The sequence below is a fragment of the Plectrocnemia conspersa genome, unplaced genomic scaffold (genome assembly GCF_051122295.1).
Source record: "Plectrocnemia conspersa isolate PC_06_02 unplaced genomic scaffold, ASM5112229v1 ptg000003l, whole genome shotgun sequence".
Taxonomy (NCBI): domain Eukaryota; kingdom Metazoa; phylum Arthropoda; class Insecta; order Trichoptera; family Polycentropodidae; genus Plectrocnemia; species Plectrocnemia conspersa.
The window spans coordinates 7,062,565-7,086,141 of NW_028277167.1; the positions used below are offsets into that span (position 1 = coordinate 7,062,565).

General features: G+C 31.1%; 1 protein-coding gene and 1 non-coding gene across 4 annotated transcripts in view; one reads left to right on the plus strand and one right to left on the minus strand.

Annotated features, from left to right (window-relative positions):
* Positions 1–23,577, plus strand: part of LOC148236463 (uncharacterized) — a 415,732-nt gene that overhangs the window by 282,576 nt on the left and 109,579 nt on the right. For all 3 annotated transcript variants that reach the window (XM_088182944.1, XM_088182945.1, XM_088182946.1), the window contains one exon: positions 17,331–17,458. In XM_088182944.1, the coding sequence (XP_088039070.1) occupies positions 17,331–17,458 (128 nt within the window). The remainder of the gene's footprint in view (positions 1–17,330; positions 17,459–23,577) is intronic.
* TRNAA-AGC (transfer RNA alanine (anticodon AGC)) lies at positions 11,705–11,777 on the minus strand. Its single transcript has one exon. It is a non-coding gene; the product is annotated as a tRNA-Ala (tRNA).

Consider the following 23,577-nt stretch of genomic DNA (forward strand, 5'->3'; position numbering starts at 1 on the left):
GATTTCTGATTTTGCTTTAACAGTTGTAATAAAATAATGTAATATACAATGCAAGTGATCCCTAGTGTTTACAACTAAATGCGAATACATATGCCGTAATTTTTTTTATTTCCTCTTGCTCACTCTTGCTCCACGGCCCCCACTCCCGTAATTATCTTTTGACTATTTTTACTCCCTAAATTCGCCAAAAGCCCATATTTATGCACTCTAAATTTAGAAGGCTTGCCAAATTAAAATGGAAAATAATCGAGATAACAACCAGTGGTGTCATTTGAAATTTCTAAACGCAATCAATAACTAGTTTTTAATTAGCTGATTTTTTAAAGTCTAATAATTATATCTTTTTAGAAACACATTTGAAGTTACCATACAAAATATTGATAAAATGAACCGCATTTAATTAGTACTAGTAAATGGAACGAATCATTACTTGAATAAGTAATTTTTCTCAAACTCGTTTTGGTGCATGAATATGTATACAGAACCATCATAAGTTCTGGTAATACTTTATGCATTTTTTTAAATAGCCTTAAAAATTTATCTAGAATATGAAAAATGATTTTTTTTATATAATAAAAAATAAGTTTGATGTTATCACCATTTTATTTCAATACTTGGATATATACAATATTTTTAGTCTCTTGTTTTTACATATCGCAGTAGCACGTACGTCGCTGTTCGGTTTCTTCGGCGGTTTCGTTTTCACGTTTCTCAATTTAGCATATAATTGGTCGTCAGCACGTCGCTGTTTAACTCAACTTTAAAGTTTGTTTACTCAGAAATGGCACACAGAATGATATGTGCAAATGTCACGTCGTCGTTACTGTTCACTATGTGTGAGAAGTTTTTGTGACAGACACGCGTTTTACTGTTTTATTATATTAAGTCATAAATAAACTTTTATTAAAGCATAAATATTAATAAACATTATATCCTCATGTAACATTTAATACAAAATATTTTAAATATGCAATATGTGAATATTGTTTCATTGATGTAAAAATAAAATGCTTACAAATTACCTAAACTTTTATAAACATTTTACAATAAAATAAAATAATCCGATTATCTCGTACTACAATATATTGTATTATATTTTAATAATTTCCTCTCGTTATAACGAGTATCGAATTACGCGCCTCTTCTGCGTACGTCGCAGATTCAATAATCAAATTTCTCTGTAAGGAACTCGAGCGCTTTAGGGGTGAAACAAACCCCCCGAACGTTGTTTATTAGCGGGTCAACCACACCCCCTGCAGCACAGATATGTTTTTGTCGTATAGTAAATCAAACTATTGTGACCCCGCTAGGGAAAATAAGATGGGGGCGGGGGGTTACAAGTGCAATTTATACCATAGGATTGTTTCCTAATCCTCGACCGCCGAGGAGGCTGTAATTACGGCCAGATTAAATATGACATAAATTACGCGACGTAATGCGCAAAACGCATAAAAAATTAGATTTATTAAACACTTTTGTGGGTAGATTGTTTTTTAGCTGAGGTTAAACGGGATTAATTTGAGGTTAAATGAGGTTTTCTCGCACGTAGTATAATTGCAGATACTCGGTTACACACTTCTGGCGCAGACTTGCGGTCTGAGATTCAATATCCGGTGGTGAAGGGTTCACAGAACTAGGAAGTAGTTTTAGTGTTGGAAATAAATCGGTTCATTATTCCCTGTGGAGAGGAAATCGTAGCGAAAAATTCACGTGTGATTCTTTACGATAAACTATTGTATGAGTTGCTAGTACTATAGTTGTGTTGAATATCTTTTATGCGAAGGGTAGGCAAAAGAAAAAATATCAATGTAGAGTTGAAAATTTTCTCATATATTTAACAATAGAAATGTATTATATTAATAAATTAATAAAAAATTGGTAACTATGACAAAGTCACACTAAATTTCAAGTATAAACATAAAATGCCTAAGCACATAATGCTTTGATAGCAAATCTGTAACCACAACTTCAATATCCCCAGTTCGTAAGTGTTATTTTTAATTATGTATCTTATATTTTATTTATTTTATTTTCTTTTTCTTATTGTATAAAGGTTTTAGTATTTTCTCCTTAAATTTTACTTATTAAATATTGCATATTGTTGCCTCTATTTTTATTTAAACTATTGTAATTTCGCTTGTAAACATGATAATGGCTAAAAGCCAGAAACATGTAATTTATAACTTGTATAAAACTAAATTATTTTTGAAATAAACATTTAAAAAAAAAAAAAAAAAAAAAAAAAATTAATAGAGACAATACTTTGTATAGATAGCTCTGTTTTTTATGTTTACAAAATGAAAATAATATCCTGATTAAAAATTCTCTTTGAATTTTATTTTAAAATTGCTCGTCTAGTTAACGTTTAGCCGTTATAATAACCGTCGCGTTATTACACTCTCCGGAAGTGAGCTTTGCGCCGGAAACCACTTCACATGACGTTTCACTTCCGACGAGGCAATTGCTTGCAGAGCTCATAATTAGCCCCGCTCTCTCGAGACCCTCTACAGAGGACAAAGGTGAGACCTCAAAGAATTTAATTAGATCGCCTTCAGACGCCGATCTACACCCGTAGATGTCTAGCAGCTGTAATGTTAAAAACTTTTCCATTTTTTAATTTTCAGAAGTTACAAGCGAACGCCCGTGGTGGCATTTTTCCCCTCATTCGTCTCGCGAGGGGGTGATAAATTTGATTATGGCACCCTCTTCTCCTTATCGTGTTTTATATTATACACGAAGAAAAAATGGCGTGTGTCCCCTAGAGCGAACGAAAATATCAGTTTCGCATCCTTACAGTCCGATATTGGATTATATCATCGCGTGTCCAATAACCTGTCATTCAGTGTCAATCAATGTCCGTGTGCTACCCCTGCTTTTCTGTATTTGCTATGGTGAGACACGTTTTGTGTTTGTGTCTGGAGCATAATGAGAGTGAGATACTCGCGACGATTGTTAATTAAATTCGCGCACGGTTACTGTACACATATTATATGTACGTGACATGATATAAAATGACAGACACTATCATAAATCAACCAAATTCATATTTGTCGAAAATGTTCGTTATTGCTCTCTCGAAGAGATGTGTTGCGAAAGGCTGGAGTAATTGGAAACACTCGTACCGTTTGTCCCTTTCGAGTGGCACTTGTCTGCAATGATCGTTAATAATACGAAATATACGAACACATAACATACATGTATATTTATAATTTTTAAATAACAAAGTTTCTCAAATAATATATAATCGAATATTTTAATTTTATATATTTAACCTTTTGTAGTCCAAAGGCATCTATATTTTTTATTTTTTTAAGCTATGTTAAAATGATTAGATGATAAAATTTGTAGTATTGTATCTAACAATACATTACAGTAAAAAAAATTAAATAATTCCCAATCATTTAACCTAAGATTCGTCGTAAAATATGTTAACCCATCGATGGATTTTGAAAACAATTTTTTGATCAGTCTGTGCCAACGTGTGATTTGTTATCCATGGTTCTCAATTTAAAATGTTTTACAGTCACGTGCATATTTTCTTTAAATAAACAAAATTACTGTTTTTAATTCAACTCAATATATAACAACGCAAAAGTAAATAAACGATGAAGCAGTTTAAAATTTCGTTAGTTATTAACACTTTTGATAATATCTAACATGAAATCATTATGTGACTATACATATAAATTATCTTATCTTTGTGGTAAAAATATTGGTGGGTGTGTTAAAAATGAATTAATTTAATGGTATGTTTAGTAATATTTTTGTAGAAAATTCTTATATTGCCATTTGTTATTTTTCTTGTTATTTTATTAACATATACCACTTTAAAAAATATTGTTAGTTACTTTTAATTAAAAATTGTGTTATTAATTTATTAAATTATAAAAATGTCTATGTCTTCCATTGTTAATGGTATAAGTCAGTAACTAATACCTGAAAGACTTAGGTTCAAATACATCGTACATTTCTATACTGCCTATGGATATTATATAATTATAATTTTTGATTTTTTCTTACATATACATCAATAAATATCATGATCAATACCTAAAATAAAATCGAACAAGTTTATTCACGATGACAAAATAGCCACCGTTGCTACATATTTTCTGAAATCATATTTTATGCGAAATGTTTTAATTAGGCTTTAAAATATTTATCTGATAATTAGTCGTGTTTGTTTTGCTGCTCAGTGTTGCCATATAGTGAATTTACAATCCATGTCTACTTTCTATAACAATAATATGGAATAAAGCACATCTAAACCAAATTTTGTCCAATAGGAGAGCGCAAAAAACAATTATCCCTTCTCAGAAGACAAAAATCCACGTCAAAAGCAATAAAATCGTGCCGTCACCGTCGCAGTGGGAACGCTCGTTACCGAGCGTTCCCACTGCGACGGCTCCGACACGATTTTATTGCTTTTGACGTGAATTTTTGCCTTCTGAGAAGTGATAATTGTTTTTGCGCTCTCCTATTGACCAAAATTCGGTTTGAATATACTTTGATCAGCCCTCTTATATTAGAAGTCTATTGTAATATCGGTAAGGCTAGCTATCATATTTTTAAAACATGGTGTAATATCGAAATGCAGATAAACTATGGAACAATATGTGAGATGCGATGTCTGTCTGTACGTATTCTTCCGCTTATTTTCCACTGACAGATGAATTGGCTTAGATTGTATTATGGACTTGACCTAATGCAAGTTCAAAAACTAATTATAGTTTTAGAACTTTCATTAGGTTATTTTTTTGAACAGCAAATGGACGTTTCGCAACTATCAAATTGAGCTTCATATACAATTTAGTGTATATATATTTTAAATTATATTTTTGCTAGTAGAAATATATATCTACTAGTAAAAATATATTTGGACTTTACAAGTGAAAATATAACTTGACAAAAAAATACACATTCGCTGTAACATTTATACATTGGATGTAAATAAATAATGATAAATATGTAAGAATATATATTACTACATATAAGAAAGTTGAAATTTTATAATTTTACTAGCACCTGCCAGATAATTTATATTTTTACTGGTAACTGGTGAAAATGTATTACAATATGATTTCCTAAAATTACATATTTAAAAAAAATATTTTTAGGATAGATTCGAGATCATTTTTTTCAAGATTTTCTTTTAGAAATAACCACAAAACTGAATGTATTATTTACTTATTTTGTTGCATTAAATCAACAAATACATTAAATTCATATAATTCAGCTGGTGCTGTTATTGATTTTTCGTTATTTCTTTAGGTATTCAATCTAAATTTATTTCTTTATAGTTATTTTCTTAGGTATTCGATCTGTTTACTGCTACTAATTTACATTTTTTGAATTTTTCCTCCCATGGATAATATTTTTTAAACGTTTGAAAAGCAATAAAGTCAACAATAATTTGCAAACAAATTTTAACACAAACGGAGCCGCGTCAAAAAACTTCAATCTGTCCCTTTGAATAATAATGTTACCTTGAAAGTGGGTGCTTTTGAAGGCAATGTTCCGCTCCTTTGATTTATTTTATGTATAAAAAGGGCTAAAGGAACTTTTAGTTTAGTTCAGATTCATTATTTGAGGTCGGTTTTTACTTTTTTTATAAATATATTCTTGTTATTATTTTTTTGGGAATTTGTCCCCTCTCCTCCCTCCCTCTGGCCTGGCTAGAATATAATTGCAGTTTATAAATATTAAAAATATAAGCTATTACCGATTTACAGACTTAGATTTCTGTCTAGTGTTTTACGTTGTTGCAGCGGGAGATTTACAATAAATAAATCTCAAAATTGTTCTTAGCTGTTTTTGTATTAACTACAATTTTCTTATGTAAAATCGTTAGAGATGAAAATACATTAAATTACATATACTGGTTTTTTAATACATCAATCATCATAATTAACTACAAGTCAATTGCCATATGTCTTATCTGATAAAATATGTTTAGCTTGAGATTTACACTTATATGTTTCATACCTGGTATATGCCAATAATATCCTAAAAATTACAGTCCCTATATTTTAAATTTACTAAATTATTTTAAAAACATATATTTATTTATACAGCTCACTTAGCTTAAATTGTCGTTCTTTGATACATCATATTGCTATCCAAGTCAAATCTCAACGTTTCTCTCGATCGCTTAAGAAACTAATCGAATTATTCATGTACGTTCCCCCGATGCGATTGCAACTCCCTATTCCCCGATGCGCCCTAACCTGAGGATATTGCGTGATTTACCATCAGCGGTCATAAATTCAAGGTACATCGGCGATTGTAAACATTTCCATCGTGGCTTGATTAAAATCAATCGCGGCGTTAACTTTGATCAATAACGGCGGTTAGTTACACAGGGATGGAATAATTGCTCACACAACCCCCCAATGTTTAACGTATTACCCCAAGACCGGCTATACGCTTTAATTTAAATCAAAATCTCATTGATTTATCATTATTATGCGCTTTCGATATGGAAAATCGTGCCTCGGCGCTATAAAACCGTATCAGCTTGTTTATTATCGATATAGAACGCAAACTGCACGCACTACGTCATCTGCGTAGTGGAGGGATGAAAGTGTTTATCGACAGCAGCCACCGTATCTCTTTTGCCTATTTTGAGCGAAAAATATTCCAGACGCTCATCCATCCCTCATCGCTCATTTTTCCACCTGACTTCACCCTCACGATTGATTTATAACTTGTCTCCGAAAAAGAAGACTATCTATCTACGCGACGTAACCCGAGTCCGACCCGAATTTTAATAATCAATGAACCGTTGAAATGTACACCCGCTCGGTGGGCGGGCATTCCGCCCTTGTATTCCGCCCAAAACAATGAGGGTGGATTTAAAAAAGGATGGAATAAAGACGGGGGATAGACATCGAAAAACTGACGGAGCGTTATATTTCTTATATCCTGGAGAGTTTTCTCTCTTGGCAGCAGCAGCTCGTCTAGTTTTTTTATTTTATTTTTGTGGCCATTCTATGGATGAAGCGCCATATTTTCTTTACTTTCAAATGGAAATTTTTCCATGTTTTTTAAACACTTTTCTTTGTAATTCAATACAAGAGTATAAGTATACAATTTTATTGTAATAAGCTATACTGCTTGTTATAATATAAAATATGATAATAATAAAGCATATATATTGCACATAAGTCGCTGTATCATTGAGAGGAATAACATTTACATATATTCATGTTTAATGTACCAAAACACAATACAATAGAGAAGGGAAAAAACATTTAATGTTATGTGATTCAATTCAATACAAGTGTATAAAAATAATGTAAGAAACTCATAAATTAGTTAGTGTATTAATATACAAATATATTTGCCCAAAACTGATTTTCTACCGACAAAGTAATCTTAAATAAACACTACTTTAACACTAGAAATGTTCACAGCCTTAAAATCAAAAATTAAAAAAAAATTAAAATAAGCAGCTGATTAGGTTAATACATTTTTATGAAAAATATTCCAGTAGTTGCTCCCAAAAATATTGAAGATTTTGATAATGTATCTATGACAATGTAAAAAATAATCGAACAACTAAAAAATGACCAGAATAATTATCTGTTAAATACGAATAAATTTAAGCTTTAACAACCAACTGAATAACGGGATCAAAATCTTAAACTTTTATATAAATCTTTGCCTAAGATTAAGACATTATCAACATAAAGTTTTCTCAACGATAGAAATATCTGATTCGTCCCTTAATGTCTTAATCTTTTTAAAAACTTATTTTTCTCAACAAAAATAAAATATCAATCCTTATATAATGTTTTACTAATATGTAATTTTATAAATGTCAAATTTAAATCTTTTTTTTAAATGACAGCGACTTATGGATTGCCTTTTACATTTAAAAAATATTTACGAAATGCATTATTTGATTTTACGACTGTTTGATGTCAAACAAATTTTCACAAACATGCCTTCAGTGCAAGATTATATTAAAAAGGGGGATGATATTGACTTTAAAAATAAATAAAAAAACATTTATACATAATTATTCATGCCATATGAACGATACGTTCTTTGCCCAGGAGACGAAAGAATTTAATTAGATCGCTCAAAGGAGAATCTTCGAGGAGTTGCCATCGGAATCCAAAGACAAAAATGGGAAGGGAAGACGTCGACGGGCTCCCTTTATTCCTTGAAACTTTAAACGTATGCCAGCTACACCCTCTCGAATGAGAAACATCCCTCCGAATATCGAGGAAGTTTCGGAAAGAATCGAGGGTAGTATACAAATATTGCTCATTAGTGCGCGTTTGTGCGAGACTACGGTCTTGTCGAGGTCGGGAGGAGGCCCAGCCTCCCGGAGAGAAACCCTCGAGGAGTAATTATCCGAGACGTAATGAGGTGAACTATTAAACTTTCACAAATCTTGGGGTAGAATGCGCCAATATCAGCTGAAATGTTGGGGATGAAGACGGGCCGTTTCGACGCGGTGGAAATGAAAAGTTTTCCGTATATAAATCTTATTATTATTGTATATTTTTTGTATTTATTTTATAATATTTTTATATGGTAAATTATAAGTAAGAATATTGTTACTTATATTTTTTTATAATTAACATACATTATAACATAATAATTTTGTTGTAATTTTAAAATTAAATTGTTATTTACATGAAACGTATGTTTAAGATGTGAATATTAATTAAAATATGTTACAACGGTGGCTAATTTTTATATTTATTTGTAGCATATGAAGGGTTAAGTATATCAAGAAATTATATTACGATGTTAAAAAATATATAAAATGCCATTTATGTCATGAGGCCCGGAATCATTGTTTTCCCAGGGCGCGGGTTTGCTCTCGGCGGCCATGTCTATAGCCGCATCCTTTATTATAGGTATATAAAGGATAAGTAAAAAGAAAATATTCCACACCAACGCTATGAACTTTGCTGATTTCCATATCACTTCCATACCATGTATAGTAAGCTCTCGATTTTTCGAATCCCTTCAAATCCTCATAACGGTTATTATCGTGTGGATCTCTACCATTTTTTCATCATTCGTCCTGAAACGCTTTCTATGTCGACCATCTGTCATAAAAACGACTTCCCTTCGCCGCGTCATTAAACGGTGTGTCCTTTCATTAAACATCACACATTCTACGCAATCCCTACGGCGTTTTAATAAATGCCCGGGGCTAAAAGGCGTTTCGGGGTGGTTCTCGTTACTTAAGTCGCTCGTAACTCCGCATCACCGTAGTCACTCGGGCTTTATTGGTCGAGTTTCCCGAAAATCAATTTGTATTCATGTATTGAAATCGATTCGCATAATTCACAGCCAGTGAAGCCGCCGAAGCAGTTTACAAACGGATAAAGGAGAGGAAAATCGTAAATAGGAAGAAAAGTAGCAGCGGTACCTAGGTACGGTAGTTGCAATAAGGGCCGATGCGGATGCTGGCTGGTTCTTTGCTCGGATTGATGCAATAAAATATTTCAACGTTTATGTTCGATTGTAAAGTTTGATAGTTGTCTGAGCCGCCGGTGGTGGTGCCAAGTTGTGTTTGGGATTGTTTATTTTTAGTTGTGTATATTTTCGTACGTGGGTATATGTAAATAGTAACCGTGGGATAGGTTCATAGTACGCTTTGTTTTCTGAGAGTCTGTATGAAAACATGTGCTACTTTGATATAAAAACTAATGCCAATATTGAAATTAATTATTTGTATCTCTAATCAAGCAATTTGCTTATATTTGACTGCAATTTTAATATCTGAGTGTCTGCCGGTGTCTACTCGGTCCCCATTGAAGACCAGTCTTGTGTATTCAGGGTTGCAAAACGTGCTGACCAATAACTCGTTTAGCCAACCGTTGCACTCCTTTCTTAGAACAACGAAATATATATACGTCATTAAGTGACATTTTCTTGATGGATATCTCCGAGGTCGAATTGTGTAACGGGAATTTGTCGCCATACGCTGCTTTTTGTCTTCCGGTGATATATTGTTTCCCGTGACCGTTTCGTAACAAAGAAATATTCATTCAATACACTGGAGAATCCTTGCGTGTAATTAATGGGAAATCCTTTTTTCTTCGTATGGTTCCATTCTTTACACCATTGTCTAGTTTATCCTTATTGATGAATGACCATTTTGGTCACAGTTTCGCGAGTTTCAAAAATAAGATCCCCCACAAAAGAAAGTCTTTGTGTGATCCCATCTTGTTTCTTGCAATTTTTAATGAATGATCATTTTTAGTCATAGTCATCAACACGAGTTTCAAGAATAAGATCCCACAAAAAACAGAAAATACATGTGTATATCTGTCACAAAAAAACAGTAGCGATGTGATCTTTGCACATATCATTCTGCCTGCCATTTCTAAGGCAAATGTGCTATTTTTAACTTTTAAGTTGAAAATTGAGCTGAACAGCGACGCTCTGATGGCCGATTACGTGCTACTGCAATACATGAAGACACGAGACTAAGAAACTAAAAGTTTATTACCTATTATGTGATAAACCTAATTCATTGATTGATTATTAATGCATTATTTTAATACAACATTTACAAAAAGGTATTTTTGTTATTATAATTTGTATATTTCTATAGCTTTTACATGATGTTTCCCATAATATTACTATTATTTTATTTGTACGTATAAAATATTATCTCGTAAATGACATTTTTTTCACAAATACAAGCTCTTTAAAATGTTTTAAATTACGCTTTCATATTTTCATTAAAATTGTTGGTCTTAATAAATAGGATTTCTATACAAATAGAATTTTTTAAATTTATTTTTTACTAGGAATTTGCCTTACTCTATATTCTAGTGTGGATATCCTAAGTTATTCATTAAAAAATGGGAAAAAATAGACTTATGTTGAATTTTCTTTAAACTTTATTTTTTAAATCCGAAAAAAATAATAAACAACCCTCATAAAAGTGTATACTTATAAACAATTTCAATATTTGATTTTTAAATAATAAAGTGACTAGACGCCCTCTTTTGATGATGATTGTCATCCTCAAACATGTTATCTTCTTTTTGTCGTTTTTTGTCCTTGAACGAAATTTCCAAAAGAACCATTTTCTCTAGCTCCCACAGAGAAGATTTCGAGATGGTTTTTGAACAAAAAATCTGTGACAACATTTTTTTAGCTCCCGTGGCAATCTGTCCTTTATCCTTCTCGGACAAAAATTTTTGAAATGCCCTTTTTATTTTTAGTGTCTTCCTTTGATATTTTCAAAATATGGTCACCTTACTTTCGGCCTACTCTCTAGTCCCGAATTTATAATTTTATATTTTTACCTACAAAATATAGTGGTGTTTTGTTTGCTTGTTGAATTTGTTTTTTGTTTATTCTTACCTCTATTCAATTTTATTCTGACAAAATATTTTTAGATCTATGACTAAAAATTATATGATTTACATATTTTAAAAAAATGGTTTTATATTATGTAAGGGCTAATTTAGAAATAGTCTGCTATACATATTACTTATAAAATTTTTGTTACACAAAATTCAATGTATAATTTATTCTAAATATATATACACAGTTTGTTATCGCAGCTGCTTCTATAGTTTTGTGTTAAAAAATATTTTTTGACATGTTATATACATTTATTTATTAAAATAATTTTATTACATTAAAATATATGAAACTATATGCATCTTCTGTTATTATATTTAATATAAAAAATTATAAAATAATAAAAAAGGAATGGAGGCGCCGGGTATCGATCCCGGTACCTCTCACATGCTAAGCGAGCGCTCTACCATCTGAGCTACGCCCCCTGGTACTGAAACAGATCTCGATTGCTATGCCGTTTAGTATACAGTTTTAAATGAAATGTATACCCAATTACTTTCACAACCTTGTATAATATACATTGACAATTACCGATTGACCAATCTCAATGCTTACGTAAATAGAAACAATGCCAACTGTATTATAAAAACTTTTTCTATATATTACACGATAGATAGACAAATTATATTAAATAAATTATTAAACTTGCACCATAACGAGTCTGATGTATTAATAATAGTCTACGCCCAAATTACAAAGCCGTTTACCGGCTCTATTTATAGTCTCCGGTTTCCTTTGGTTAATTTTTGTAATTGCCGCAAACGACGCCATTACGCTAATCTTCGACAACACAAAAGATTCGCATTCATCCCTTAAAAGACGCGGAAAGATGAAGTCGCGCTTTATTTCTTTTATTTTTTGCAGAGCCCCTAATGTATTTTTCTTTGTGCCAAATTATCGTACTGGGGTGCCACGACCGCAGGGAGGGGAAACCCACCCTTTGGCAGCTTAGGACTTCTCAATCAAATGGACATTTCGAATACGCGGCGTCGGACGCAATATATTTATTCCGCACTGACAGAGGCTTAAGCCGGATTTACGGCACATGGATCCGTGTCGTATGTCGAAGATGAATAAGTATAGCTTCTATGGACAGTGATTGCCAAATGTCTATCAAGAGTAGCATTTTTGACCCTAAATAGATTATAGCAATCATTGAGCCTCAATCATAATTTATGAAGCTCGCATAATTTTTAACATGTTTTTCCTATAATAGTTCCAAGTAAATATTGTGTTACATACTATTATACATATTTAAATCAGGTATTTTTCTGGTGCTACATTTTGTATCAAATAAAAAAAATACATGTACTATATATTATATGTATATGATCCTCAACACCTTAGTCCTGACCTTTTCACTAGCTCAGATGTCAGCAACATTGTTATTACTTGGGTTTATTTTTTAATTTTTTAATTTTAATGTTATACTTATTTATAAATAAATTACTTTCAGCTATAAATAATCAAAAAAATTTGGAAGATAAGGATGTTGAAAATTGTTTTTTTTTTATGTTTATAGAAGTATGAAAAAATATTTTTATAGATTCGATTTAACTTAAAAGTACGATAGACCAATAACTAATGTGACTACTAGGCGCAAAAAAAACTAGGCGCAAATAACATTAATATTATGTGTAGGTGATCGGTATTAGTGATTATTATATAATATAATTATTATTCCAATCACCCCAGATTAGGTTTTCATAGATTTTTCTAATTTCACAGATGATTATCGTGATAAATAATTTAAATACAATTAAGTTGTGCATAGTTCCATCTATGCATTATAAGATGTAATATTATTTTTAATTAATTTAATATATTGATTTCAGTCTGGTGTCTCACTATTTATTTGTAGTTGGTGATCGTGTTTATTGGGCTTACGCTTGTCATTTTACAACGAAATATTTACAATAAATAAATAAATTTGTGAGACAAGTGAGTTTTATCTGTATTATTTAGCTTTTTAATAATTTAAATTTATAGAACCGCATTTATTTTAAATCACTTTTACGTTGAAAAACATTGCTTAAACTTATCTATTTAAATAAGATACAAGTATTATTTTACGCTGTTTAAGAATGCCACAGTACATTTTCAATCATTTGAATTTGTCGTATTCTATTTTTTTTTTTGGTTAGCATTTTCAAAATAAAAACTATACATATAATATATTTAGTGGAAGTTAAATATGAAAATGTATTTAGATTCACCGTAACAATTTATATTAAATATTTTCAAATTTGCAAGATTGTAGTAAATATATGATTAACTTAACATGTTATTACGCTATTAAATAGCAAATTATTATAACTAGATTATTAACATATTTAAATTATTACTGATCGAAAATTATCTTTTTTAATTATACTAAATACTAATTACATTTTTTTATTTATATGTAAAATTATGAATTGATTTCTGAGTAGGATTTATACAAAATCCAACTTTTTAAAATATCGAATATTAAAATACAGTATTTCCTAACCAATATTTTAATTTTTACAAAAACATATTGATAGTATAAAGTATTTCAGCTTATTTAAAAAAAATATTTTTTCAAATATACAGCAAAATAAACTAAAATCATTCTAGAATTCTTAAATATAAAAGAGCCACAAACTATTTTCGGCTTTTTTTTTTAAATATCAAAAATATAAATAGCATGTTTCTTGTTATTTTAATGGTAATCTTAAATATTAATAATTATTAAAAAATATATTAATTAAAAATATTTGATATCATATTTTTTTTAGTTTCCTCAAAAAAATTTAATTTTTCAATAATTTTTTTAATAAATTTCTCTAACCTTTCCTTTTATAATTTTTTTTTATCATAGAAAAAATATTAACGGCTAAATATTACTCTATATAATAAGGAAAAAATAAACAGTATGTTGCAAATATGCATCATTATGAAATTAAGGAATTTATGAAGCCAAAATTTAGGAATTTGTTGTAAATTTGCAATACTGTGAAACAAAGCGTTAAATAATAATTTTTTTATATATTTAACATTATCTGTTTTCGTATAATAATTTAATAATTTTAATGTTTTATAGAGTCTGCAAAAATATTAAAAGGGATGACATACTTTTCCTAACACAGGTTTTTAATATTGAGCTGAGACTAAAATTCCTGAAATACAATGCATAAACTTGTGTCCAAAACGATTTCAAGGCAAATTTTTTGTATTAACAAATTTATCAATAGAAAAATGAAAACCCCTATTACTGTGAAAATACAACTTTTAATCCAGTAATGTACGTTTTTTTGATATCGTCGACATATTTTTTGAAAATATAATATTTAAAAATGTGTCATATTATACAATATATAATCAATCATTAAATAAAATTAAAATATATATATATATATATATATATATATATATATATATATATATATATATATATATATATATATATATATTATTTAAGGAAATGTTTTAGAAAGATGGACTTTCAATATAAATAAAGATTATCTTTGTGGGGAAAATATTTTTTACAGTGGTACCAATGTACAATATTAATTCTTTAAAGCTAAAAGATATTGACAGAAAATGTGATTTATAACAAAAAATAAATATACATAAATAAAAACATTTTATATATATACAATATAGTGTTAATCTTGATGTTATTAAATATAATATTGTATACATATGATATGTGTACATATTTCATATAACCCACACAATTATGTGCCATGTATTTTTAAATAAATATAATACAAATCCCGCTGTGGTTTCTACATCAAATTGTTGCATAGGGGTTCGTGTAATGTTATATAACCATGATACATAGGGTACACCTCAATTTCCTTCCTATTCATCTCCCTAAAAATATTTCATAAAGCACCTGATATACAGGAAATGTGTATATAAACTCCCCTCAAATGAGAATAAATACATACATGTATTATATATATCAAATCATTACGTAGCTTCATTACAAATCAGTCCAAAAAAGCATGTAATTCTTATATATTTATATATATGGTTTTCACAAAATCCCTCTATGTTGTACGATACACTGCAGGATTTCGCAACCCTCTTTTGCTATCCTAGATCACGATAAAAGCGAGGATCTCGCGCTAGTATCATATCTATAGTTTTTTATCCTTTCGCAAGATTTTTCTTCGGCGTCCGGGTAGATTTGTCAATCAACGGTAAGCTGTCTAGGATTCGGCTGCATTTTGTTTGCCGATTTCGGGTAATCCGCACAGGACCCCTCGCAGCCCTAGGATCCCCCGGGACCTTTTTTACTCGGGGAGCTGTTTGTCAGATTGAAAGCGGCGATGGTGGCGCCCTTGTCCGTTTCACGGCGGAAGACTTCAATACTTTCAGTTTTATCTAAACGCATTAGGATTTGGCCGGTTTTGTTTAGCGCTCGAGGAAAAAAAAGAAAAATATAAAATACCACCCTTTCTTGGCGATTCTCACACACGAGGAAATCCTACGGGGATTTAACACATACAAGGTGTTCTACAACTTTTTGCTTATAATATTACTACCCAGAACATCCTACGATTTAATTATCGCTAGAATCAGATCATTGATTCGTTGATTAACGACTTCTATTTAGTCATTTAGATAGATATATTTAAAAATAACTAAAACATTTGGATGAACTTTTGAGACAACCCTACACATTGATTATTTAATGATGGCAATATAAACTTTACTGTTCACTATATAAATATGTATGCGGAGAAGCATCCGAAATCTACATTTCTTATTTTAGCAGCAATAAAATTCAAACAGTCATAAAACGGGACGAAATATCATATGTGTTGTAAAGTTTTTATGGCAAAATATGCATAATTGCATTAACATATTTTAATAATGTTTTATGTTGCATTTATATGGCATCACCTTCGAGTTTCTTTTACTTACATTGCTATGTAAAAATGCAATGAAGTAAATATAAACATAATTACTTTCAAAAAGCTATTATTTTATACTTATAGCTTTATATAATCACCATCACATATTTTTATATATGTACATATATTTTCTTATATTCATATATCAAAACATATTATTGATAAAATATATTTTTCAATATAATAAGAGTCAATTTTCAGAACTTATTACAGAGACTTTTGGAATCAAATTTTAAAATAAAAATAAATTATATTTCAATTGGTATTGAATATAGAAATCCATTAATATATAGTACTGAGTATTTTGTATTTACTCTATATATTAATTATTATTTTTTTTTTAATATGCATAGTTGCAACGCTGCATCTCTCCAGTGCGCACAGCCAATATTGACGAACTAATTTAAGCAAATAATGTAAGTTCAGGGGAAACCATCTATTTAGGTTTATCTGCAAAATCCCCCTTTACAGTCCTTTTTGGAGCGCACCGCTCTAAACCATCGCTTATCTCCCTCCGTGGACTTTCCCCGTGTATAGCAAATATTTATGCCAAAAAATAAATGGTTCAAGACTAAAACCAACGAATGACTTAATTCGTTCAGGTCACTTTGAATGACTCACGAGCCATCTGTCGCCAGCTGTCAAGTTCGTAACTAACTCGTGTTCTTATCTTCTCTGTACTGCTACCAATTGACGTCCCCGCGATAGTGCAAATATATTCTCGGGGGTTAGGGTAGGTATATTTGTCGAGAGACAGGTACATTTATTTATCGCCCTTCGGCGTGTCTCTGTGTGTCATGGTGACTTATCCCCGTGTTGGTTTAAGCTTCACGTTTCGGCCGACAGAGGAACCGCTCTGGCAAATATTTGCCAAAATTTTCACCAAACGGAAGTGACGGCTTGTCAGTGGAGAGGGCGTACCCTCGTTTTGGTGGGTACACGAGAATGAATCATAATGCACGGGCCCTTTTGTTTGATTCCGATTGTTATTGCGGTGGCACGAGATCGAAGCGGCTCAAGCGGAGAATGTTAATTTGAAAACTTGATATAGAAAATTGTAGAGATGCTAATTTTTATTGTTTGTTTCAGAGAGAAGAAGGTGTATCCCGCGATGCCGACGTGGCACGAAGCGAAGTGCACGCCAGACTGGCACGTGCAGAACACGAAGCTGAACGTGCAAATGTGCGACTTCGTGCTGCCCATCGAGAACTTGCAAGGTAATATTTTTTTTATTTTTTCGGCCTTAATGGATCAGCGATGCATTAAGATTGGTTTAAATATTTTATTTCGTCCCTTTAAATGTTAAACAACAAATATGCTTACCTCACATCCGCACATCACGGACGCTAGCGGTATAAAAAAAAATCGGAAACTCGCGTTTGGGTTGGTCTGAGCATTTGGGCATGTCACAAATAAATCAGCACAATCTCATAATGTTACTTTTCTCGCACACAATAAAACATAAAAAGCGTATCAATACTGCAGGCGAACCCTACATTTAAGTGAATAAGTTAAGCCGAGCAAAGTTTTTTGTCCTGTAAATTTTAAAATTATAGAACTTTTAAATTTACCACTTGAAGCTAAAAATTAATATGAATATTCCCTATTGTCGGTGATGCACCAGAGAATCTTTGCGTGCTATTTATGAGGGAACTCTTAAATTCTAGTCGTAACGAGAGTTTTTGTGTAATCGCACTATTGTAAAATAATCACTTTTGGTCACAGTAATTACGCGAGTTTCAAGAAAGGATCCCATACAAACTTGGCTCTGTGTGGTTCCAATATAACCATATTCTGATCCTGAAAACTATAATTATGACCATTAATTATTTCAATTCTGACCTCCTTTATTTTTATTCTAATGGTATGCTATTTTTATTCTAACCATTTGCTATCTAATCTGACCCTTAAATAATATAATTATAATCAGACTGTTAATAATATTCTGACCGAGATTTGATTTTTATTCTTACCCAAAGATGGTTTAAATTCAGACCATTTAATTTTTGCCATTTATATAATATATCATAAATAGCGCAGGAGGGGTGAAATTACGCACACGAAAATTCCACATAGGACATAGGTAATTGTTTGCTTGTTAAATATGTATGTTTTACTTTTAATTCTTATTGCTTAATATTTTTCTTTATTTTCAAGGGAAAATTTGTGTTATTATTAGAAATTTAAGTATATCATACCAATGTAAATTATTAATAGAATTATAATATATTTTTTAATTAAAATCATATTAACATATGGCCTAAAGCATAAAAATTTTTGACAATTTTACAGGAGAAACAAAAAAACTAAATAGACAACTTGAAAACAAGAAAATAAAACAATATGTCAGTTTTCTTGATATGAAATTTTGGTGTTTAATTGGATATTTTGGAGTATTTTTATTAAAGGTACAAGATGACATTGTTAGGTCATTTTCACCCAAAAGTGGAGTTGGCAAATTTACGTGTTATATATACAGATATTATTTTTTTTTATATATATATATATATATATATATATATATATATATATATATATATATATATATATATATATATACATGTATATATTGATCATCTATGGTCAGAATTTTGCTGTTTGAAATTTTTTTTAGCGTAATATTAATAAAATAGTAAAAAAAAAAAGGAGGAAATCAGACCAATCAACATGTCAACATGTCCTTGTTGATTGAGCTTTCTTTAGATAAAAAAATTATAGAAATATCCTTTTTACACTTCAAATATAATTTACTTTGTAAAATATTATTTTTATTCAATATTTTTAATTTTTTGTAACAAGCACTAACATCGATATTATAACTAAAAAAATGTGCAATAAAATTATCATAAAAATATAAAAAAAAATTCAATGTCTGTTTAAAAGTACTTAACTTGTCTTATAATATTTAATTATCTCTGCAGATATTTGGTTTATAATTATGAAATTATTTCTTCAATATCTTAGTTAATAATATCCAAATGATCATATGATGAACTGACTTGAATATTCGCGACAAATATATTATTCACCCATAATACATTCAAATCTATTTTTTTCTACAAAAAAAATCATCGATTTCATCGAAATTTTATCGTAAAATCGTTTTATGGATCAATGTCTTGTCGGCGAATAGGTTTATATGTAAAATCCCCCTTTATAGTCCTTTTTGGAGCGCACCGCTCTAAACTATCGCATATCTCCTTCCGTGTATAGCAAATATTTATGCCAAAAAATAAATGGTTAACGAATATTAACGGTTGATTTAACTCGTTCAGATCACATTGAATTACTCATTTTTAACATTTTTTTGGTGAATGTTCTGTGGATGAACATTATGTCGCGTGAACGTTTTGTCCGCGAACGTTTTAATCATGAACGTTTTGTAGTGTGAACATTTTGTCCGTGAACGTTCTGTTGCGTGTACATTATGTCGTTGAGCGTTTTGTCATGGAACCACTTTAAATACAATCATTTTTGGATTTCTTTTTGTTTCACTTATAATATTTTATTATTCTAGAGTTCCACATTATAATATCGGCAGCACTTGCATGCCTTGCGTTTCGTATTATAAAATGGACGGAAACTATCTTTCTGATAAACCTATAATTACACTTTGAAATGACAAGAACATGCATAAGATATGCTAATTAAAACCAATAACAAAACTAATTATAATAGTGATAGTATGTGCTATCATTAGCTTTACATATTGAATATTGTTTATTTACAACACCATTAAAAGATCTCACTTGATCGTTGTCCATTAATCAAATTTAATACGAAACTTTAATTTAAAATAATTCATATACAATGCAATAGTTTTTTTATTAACATATTTTAAATATTATTATATTTATATTACTATCAAAAACATTGCCCGTAATTTATTGTTTATGTTTTGAACGCATAAGTAATTATGGTAAACCCTTTTTATTATTCTTGTTACGCGAGACTCTCTAACCAACTGGGTAAAATATTTTTTCAGTTGTGCCTTCCATAGAATTTCTCTTAAAACTTTAAAAATATCCATAATAAAGTCTTCCGCCCGCAGCTTTCCCACATTTTTTTAATATCCTCTCTACTCGATTTCTGTTTTCGCTCCTCAGCAACACCTTAAGTGCTAGGTGTTTTTCAAGCCTACCCCAAACAATATAGCCCACCCCTCGCTACCAGCTGGGAGAGACATCATAAAAGAAATAAATAATAAACTTTTCCAGATATAAAAGTCACCCGACTCCTTAGCAACACCCTTTTATTGCGACAACGCGCCCGTTCCCCGTTTCAGCTTTTCGTCGGTATACACAGATAAACCCGGCTGTTATTGTAGACAGAGAGAGAAATCCTCAGTTGTATAATATTACCGCCAGGTGGCAACGGTTAAACGTCTTCTTCTTCAGTCTTAGATTTGACAAGTCGCTGAAGGAGTATCGGCTTACCGTCTATCGCTCGTGATGGATAACGCGTGGAACTGTTTGCTTGATGATGTGAAGGGTATCTCTCGTGTACACGTCACTCTTGTTGATTGAAAGCTTACGGTTAATGGTTTATGGTCAGTGCGGTTGTGGTGATTATCGATTTAGTAATTCGGATTAGCAGATGCGCTTTTGAAAATGCGAAATTTGCAGGCGTTAATAGCCGCTAGGTGAAAGACCCTTGTTCGGCGAGGGTGTCAAGGAATTTTCAAGACCCTTCAGTCATAAATATTGTCCGAAATTGCTCACAGCTGAGTAATATCATTAACATCTTGCGCCCTATCTTTAATAATATCATCTTTGCTAAAGAAAATTTGCTTGAAAATTATTATTTTTCAACTCAAATTTTAATACATATATTTTTTTTATAAATTGTTGTATATTAAAATAATATCAATTCCCTAATCAACTCATTAAATTCACGAATCATCGCCAAAATTATACAGCATCAAGATTTGAATAATAGTTTATCGAAATATAAATTTTAATTTAATCAAATTTACTCTCATATTTTATGGGCAAATTATTTATAATATTTAATTAATTTATGGTTAATTCAACTTGTAAAATATTAGATTATTTATTAAAGGAATACAAAGCGTCAATTTACGAGGGAATTCCGGGCTTCCGTATTTATACCCGAGTCGTAGAGAAAATTGTTGTTGCAAATTACTGTTGCTACTTTACATTTTCATATTACGAACAAGACAAGGATAAAAAGTTTTTTTTTGGATTATTGAAAAAACGAGATTTAAGTTCACCGACTCGTAATTCTGTGAATAACCCCCATATATATTTGTAATCTACTTATTCTCACGCAAAGTGGTTTCTTATTATCTAATTATTAATGTAGTTTTTAGATTGCCAATGCAAAGAGAAGGCCGATTATATAAGTTGTGAAATTTTTTGCCATTCAAGTATTTTCAACTTCTTTTAGAAACATGCATATGTTAAAAATCTGGCACTGACACACCCTTTCTTATGCAGCGGTTGTAAAAAAATATTCGTACAATTTTTTAACTAAAAAAGCTTTATGAAAATGAAAATTCTCGATTTGATAGTTTTTGGAAATGCGATTTTTTTGAAAAGTTTTTGCGAAATGTTTTATCTGAACAGTGGTGGAAAAGCTGGCGCATGGATGTTGTCCATTTAAAGATCCTTAGTTCTGGTTGGTGTGGCAGCGGAGGTTGATCTCTCTCTGTTGCGAACGTCCATGACAGTATGTTGTCCGCGGGCGGGCGTCTGCCAGGTGACTACCTTCTCCTCATTGGAGTCCAGACTTAATGGCTTACTGACCAATCACAATCATGCAGCGATCATCCAACCAATCGTTGCACTTGCTTCTTAGAATAACTAAATACGTATACGACTTTAGAAAGTGACATTTGCTTGATGGATATCTACGAGGTTGAATTGTGTAACGGGAATATTGTGACCTTACTGTGCTATTTATCTTTAAGTGATATATTGTTTTCTGTGATCGTTTCGTAACAAATAAATATTTATTAGTAAAGAAAAAAATTCTATCATATACAGTTTAATATACCACAACCAATAATATTAGTAATATTTAATACATTATTGTGTAAAACTTTTGGAAAATTTATTTTGTTTAATCAAATTTCTTGCAGTTCTACCACAACGTTTTCCGCGTAAATCGGTCCCTCAAAAAACTCAACGCCCCTCCCCCTACGTAATCGCAGAGGGTCGGGTAGTTGGCGTTGGTACATCCCTCCGTTCTCGAGGAAAAGCCCGGCACGTGACCGGCTCGGCTTTCCCGAGGTTTTCCGATTAGAGAGAGGATCTCCCCCATAGAGTGACGCGCTGCTAGGACACCTCCGGAATAATAAAAAGTGTGTCTCGCGGGGCGATTGTATCGCTCGTACCCAGACCTCGACACTAGCGAAAGTAGTTGCCCCGTTCTTGGTAAAAGCTTTGAAAGCGATGAACAACGTATGCATCGAACGCGCTTTATAATCTGGACAAAAAATAGCATATTGCATAGAACAATAAATACAATTTATAAACCCTCAGTTTAACTTTGAAAAATCTTTATAATATAAAAAATATGAATCGGATTTATTTCTGGTGAATTCTTTTGAAGCAAATCAAACCCTGATTTCTTGCGAAGAACATATATTTTTTTTTCGAATATCTCCTGCTTAGTTTTTCAGACATTTTCGACATATGATCATCAAAATATGAATGTACTGAAAAAGTAATATATATTATATTAGAAATCCATGAACCTGTACCATCAGACGACTAACATAAGATGCTATACTATTATTATCCATGTCTCCATTATATTACATCTTACATTTCAATTTACGACAAAAGTTGCCCGCGCGCCAGGGATTGAAGACACCTGTCTCAGCGGCACAGCATCGGTTGCACTTCCTCCCTTGCATCCCCAACTTCCGACTTTATCCCTGAGCGCGTCTCAAGAATACAAATGATCCCGAGGGATGCAAGTTGCGCGACCGCGGCGCCACCAGATGCAACAACGAGACAGATCGATCCATAAATAACCTACCACACTTTGAGCGTTTAATTACCATTTTTTTAAACTATCATAGCATAACTAATAGTTGTGCATCCCTAACTGTCTTCTTTACCATTAAGGAGAATTCTTCGTCTTTGAGGGTCGTGATCTATTATATCTCCTGACAAACGATGTTCTTTTATCTCTCGCAAAGCATTTTTACTAGTATATCTAAAACTTTTTTGTTATAATTAGAAATTCTTACCGTCAGCATATTTATGATTAGAAACTTATATGCCTGAGGTCATATCACTTTCATTAAAATTCTGCTTTACAAAAAATATTAATATTTAAAATGTATCATTAATTTAGATCAGAT